The sequence below is a fragment of the Corapipo altera genome, unplaced genomic scaffold (genome assembly GCF_003945725.1).
Source record: "Corapipo altera isolate COAL_440 unplaced genomic scaffold, ASM394572v1 57203, whole genome shotgun sequence".
In the NCBI taxonomy this organism is placed as follows: domain Eukaryota; kingdom Metazoa; phylum Chordata; class Aves; order Passeriformes; family Pipridae; genus Corapipo; species Corapipo altera.
The window spans coordinates 1-4,365 of record NW_020887303.1 but is presented as its reverse complement, the minus strand read 5'-3'; the positions used below and the strand labels follow the sequence as shown (position 1 = coordinate 4,365).

General features: G+C 54.0%; 1 protein-coding gene across 1 annotated transcript; it reads left to right on the top strand.

Moving 5' to 3' along the window:
- The first annotated feature begins 903 nt into the window (after positions 1 to 903).
- On the top strand, positions 904 to 1,940 carry LOC113941558 (olfactory receptor 14A16-like). Its single transcript, XM_027632714.1, has one exon. It carries the CDS (start codon positions 904 to 906, stop codon positions 1,873 to 1,875), a length of 972 nt encoding a protein of 323 aa, XP_027488515.1. The 3' UTR covers positions 1,876 to 1,940.
- Positions 1,941 to 4,365: the final 2,425 nt, after the last annotated feature.

Sequence of the window (4,365 nt, the reverse complement as noted above, 5' to 3'; positions counted from 1 at the left end):
AGAAGGTATTTGCAAGAGGCACAGACAGACAGGGGGTACCTTAAAGAGAATGAACCCGTCCTTTCAGTGTTATGCTCTGGGTTGTCTGGGTGGTGACTGAGACAGAGAAATTAATCTCTGAGCATAGGAGCAGACACTTGAACTCTGTTAGATTAGAGGGGATTGAACCCAAGAGTGTAAGACATCAAAACTGTCTTATAGACAGCATCAGTGTCACTTTTCCAGCCTCCTCAGGGTTGCTCTGACATTGCCATCAGAGCCTGCCCAGCCAGAGTTGCCCCTGGGCAGTGCCCTGTGCTGCTGGGAGGGCTCTGCAGGACAGAGTTGAGTTCCCAGGGCTGGGATGGGCTCTGGCAGCACTGCCAGGGCCCGGCCCTGGGCCCAGGGAAGCAGCTGCTGGCAGGGACAGCTCCAGGTAGCAGAGCCCTGGGCAGGGAGTGGGGGGCAAGTGCCCCCAAGGCCTGGGGGAGGGGGCGTTCAGGCAGCTCTGGGGGCCCTTCCCTGCAGCTCTGCTGGGCACTGTGTGCTGGGCCATAGAAATGAGGATTCCTGCAGTGGAACTTTCCAAGGTGTGATGGTAAAAATAGAAAACACAGGTACAATTATTCGAAACTCAGATTAAGCTTCTGCTTTGCAGCCCCAGCTCTTCTGAGTCATTAGTGTAGCCATGGAACTTTTGTGTTCAAGGTCTCTTACATCTGACATTCCTTGTGTCTGTGAGAGCTCTACCGAAAAATTCCATGTCCCCCTACAGCAGAGCAAAACTGACTGCTTGGCAGTGCAGTTGGTAACATCTGACACATTGATTTCTTTCAGCAATGGAGTGGCTTTTTCACAGAGGTCTTTCTTAATTGTTCCCTGTGCTTTCCTTTTCTGAACAGACCTTGTCCTAAGGAGCAACAAATGTCCAACAGCAGCTCCCTCACCCAGTTCCTCCTCCTGGCATTTGCAGACAGGCGGGAGCTGCAGCTCCTGCACTTCTGCCTCTTCCTGGCCATCTCCCTGGCTGCCCTCCTGGCCAGTGGCCTCATCCTCAGCGCCGTAGCCTGTGACCACCACCTGCACACCCCCATGGGCTTCTTCCTGCTCTACCTCTCCCTCACAGACCTGGGCTCCATCTGCACCACTGTCCCCAAAGCCATGCACAATTCCCTCTGGGACACCACAACTATCTCTTACACAGGATGTGCTGCACAAGCCTTTCTGCTTGTCTTCTTTCTTGGAGCAGAGTATTTCCTCCTCACCATCATGTGCTACGACCGCTACGTTGCCATCTGCAAACCCCTGCACTACGGGACCCTCCTGGGCAGCAGAGCTTGTGCCCACATGGCAGCAGCTGCCTGGGCTGCTGGGTTTCTCATTGCTCTGCTGCACACAGCCAATACATTTTCCCTGCCCCTGTGCCAGGGCAATGCCCTGGGCCAGTTCTTCTGTGAAATCCCACACATCCTCAAGCTCTCCTGCTCACACTCAGGCTACCTCAGGGAAATTGGGCTCATGGTGGTTATTGCGTGTTTAGGGTTCAGTTGTTTCATTTTCATTGTTTTCTCCTATGTTCAGATCTTCAGGGCTGTGCTGAGGATCCCCTCTCAGCAGGGACAGCACAAAGCCTTTTCCACGTGTCTCCCTCACCTGGCCGTGGTCTCCCTGTTTCTCAGCACGTTATTCTTTGCTTACCTGAAGCCCCCCTCCATCTCCTCCCCATCCCTGGATCTGATAGTGTCAGTTCTGTACTCAGTGGTGCCTCCAGCACTGAACCCCTTCATCTACAGCCTGAGGAATCGGGAGCTCAAGGATGCCCTGAGGAAACTCATAACTGGGTGTTTTTCAGAAGCAAGAAACTCTCCTTCTTCTGCATGTTATCTTCCTCATTAAAGGCCAATCCTGTTATGGATTTCATTAAAGGCCCACCATATCTTCTCTATTTTTTACTCCTGGTAGGGGTGGTTTTTGTGAGAATTTGTTCACACCAAAAAATCTTTATATATATAAAGATACTTATAAGGGTATATATAAAAATATCTTTTTATATATAAACACCATTTTCAAATCAGTGTTTGCCTTTCTAGCCTGGCCCACAGGCTGTACAAATTGGCAACTGTACTCGCTGTGTGCTTAAGCCAAATAAAGAACTCTGCATTGACTTGTTTGCCTCACATCTTTCCTCTCTGACTTCTCTGCAGTTGCAGGGTCGGAGCCTCTGTGCAGAGCTGGGCCAGAAAAGAGTCCCAGCAGAGCAGCACTGCCAGGGAGCAGCAGCCCTTCTCCTGCCTGGCCTCCTCTCCCTTCCACACTGTCCTGCAGAGCCCTGGGTTGTTGGAGGCCTCAGTGCTCTGACAGTCGGTGCCAGTCCTGCTGCAGGACTGTCCAGGGACTGCAGGCAGGGACAGCCACGGGCACTGCTGGCACAGAGCTGACCTCTGCAGCAGCACTGCCATCCTGCAGGGGCATCTCCTCAGGCCAGGGCCTCAAAGCTTCCATCTGCTTTCCACTTGGCTCTCCAGGATGTGCCCAACACAACGCCCTGCAGAGGAAAACAGCAGTGACCAGCACAAGGCTGGGAGTGCTCAGGGTGGGGGCACCCAGCAGTGCCCTGACACAGCCAGCGCTACTCCCAGCACTGGCCTCTCACCCCAGGCCATTGGGCTTGTTCTTCCCTCCAAGGAGGGACAGCAAATGACCAGCTCAGGAGTCCATGTTTGCACTGCATGCACAAGACATGCCCATGTGTCACGGCTTGGGGCTGGGGGGTGGAAGGCTTAGACAAAGTTGATGGCAGAAGCCGTCTCGTTGAGCTACGAGGGGCAGAAAGGACCCCCTTGCTTTCTAAATTCCTTCTCAGAGAGGAGCCTGGGGGTGGTTGGATCCAATCTCAGGCTCAGAGTTTGGTTTCGATTGAAGGAATTATAGAAGTGTGATTCAATCACTTTGTCTTGCAGGTTTTAGGTAAATCAGAAATATTTCTATAAAATGAATTATTTATTACAACAAATGAATAGACAATTGATCAGACAAGGAACAGATGAAAGACCTTAAAGAGAATTATTTACTACACAGTACAAAAGCCAAAACCTCCTAGCAGTACAGTGTAAGATAGGACAGTGCAGTCTATCAAAGTCATTCTATAAAGCAATTGGATCAAAGCCAGCAAAAAGAAACAATCCTGAAGCAGCAATTGAGGTAACTCACCCCACAAACACAGGGGGTAGTTATCTCTCTTTCACTTAACTCCTGGGGAGTGACCATGAAGAGCTGTCCCTGCTTCATGGCAGAAGCTCCACACACTTCAAGGAAGTCTGGGGAAGAATCTGTCACAGGAAAGTTGGACGGGGCATTTATAGTTATAAAGAGTTTGACTGCCAGACATATTTGCAGGACACGGGGCAGCTTATCTGTCAAAACCTGCTTCAAAACTAGGATGTATGTTTGAATTTCATGAACCATTTTGGGTTTAGAATAATTCAACATTAAAAACAGCACCTTGACACCAGCAGTAACTCATCACAGAGAGTGTTTTTTGCATTCTCTGACCAATTTCTAGGTATTATCAGAGCAGAGCATCCTGCCAGAAATGGCCCCTTGATTCCATGAGGTTGCAAAAACTCTCAGGGTTCCTTTGGTTCCATGAGAACTCTCAGCATCACAATGGACCACTGGTTCCATGAGGTTCCGGAGTGTCAAAATGGCTCCTGGATTCCACGATATTCCAGAATATCCCAGGGTTCCCTTGGCTCCAAGAGGCTCCCCCGTGTCCCACCGGCCCCTGGATTCCAGCAGGCCCTGCAGTGTCCCAATGGCCACTCGGTTCCAGGAGCTCCTGTTGTGGTTGAGCTCAATTTCCCCACCCCCTGCTGTGCTCAGCTGCCGGGAGAACTGCAGAGAAGCGAGCTGAGAACACGGCGGGCCCTGGTCCTCTTTGGTGGCCGGGGCTGCCCCGAGAGGGAGTCCCCGGCCGCTGCCCCCGGAGCCGCCGCGCCGTCCCCTGAGCGCGGCTGAGGCGGCAGCGCTGGAGCGGGGCCGTGTCTGCCCGGAGCCGCCGCTGCCACGAGGCTGCCGCCGCTGCCGCTTTTGGCCTGCGCTGCCCCGCAGCCGCCCGGCACCGGCTTCCCAACACTGCCGGCGCCTGCAAGCGGAGCCGGCGCTCCTGCAGCGCCTCGGAGTCGCTGCTCCGCCGCCACAGCGGCTGCCGCCGGCCTCTGTGCCCGGAGCCGCCGCTCCCACGGCGCTGCCGCACTCACCGCCGGGGTTGCCGCTCGCGCAGCCGCCGCTCTGCCCCGGCTGCACCGGGACCCGGCACCGCCTCGGGCCTGCGCTGCCGCCTCAGCGGCCACAGGGACACAGCCATGGGGGGACCTTTGCTCTGCC

Excerpts from the sequence above, each read along its gene's own strand:
- LOC113941558 (XM_027632714.1), top strand. The coding sequence starts at position 904 with ATGTCCAACAGCAGCTCCCTCACCCAGTTCCTCCTCCTGGCATTTGCA.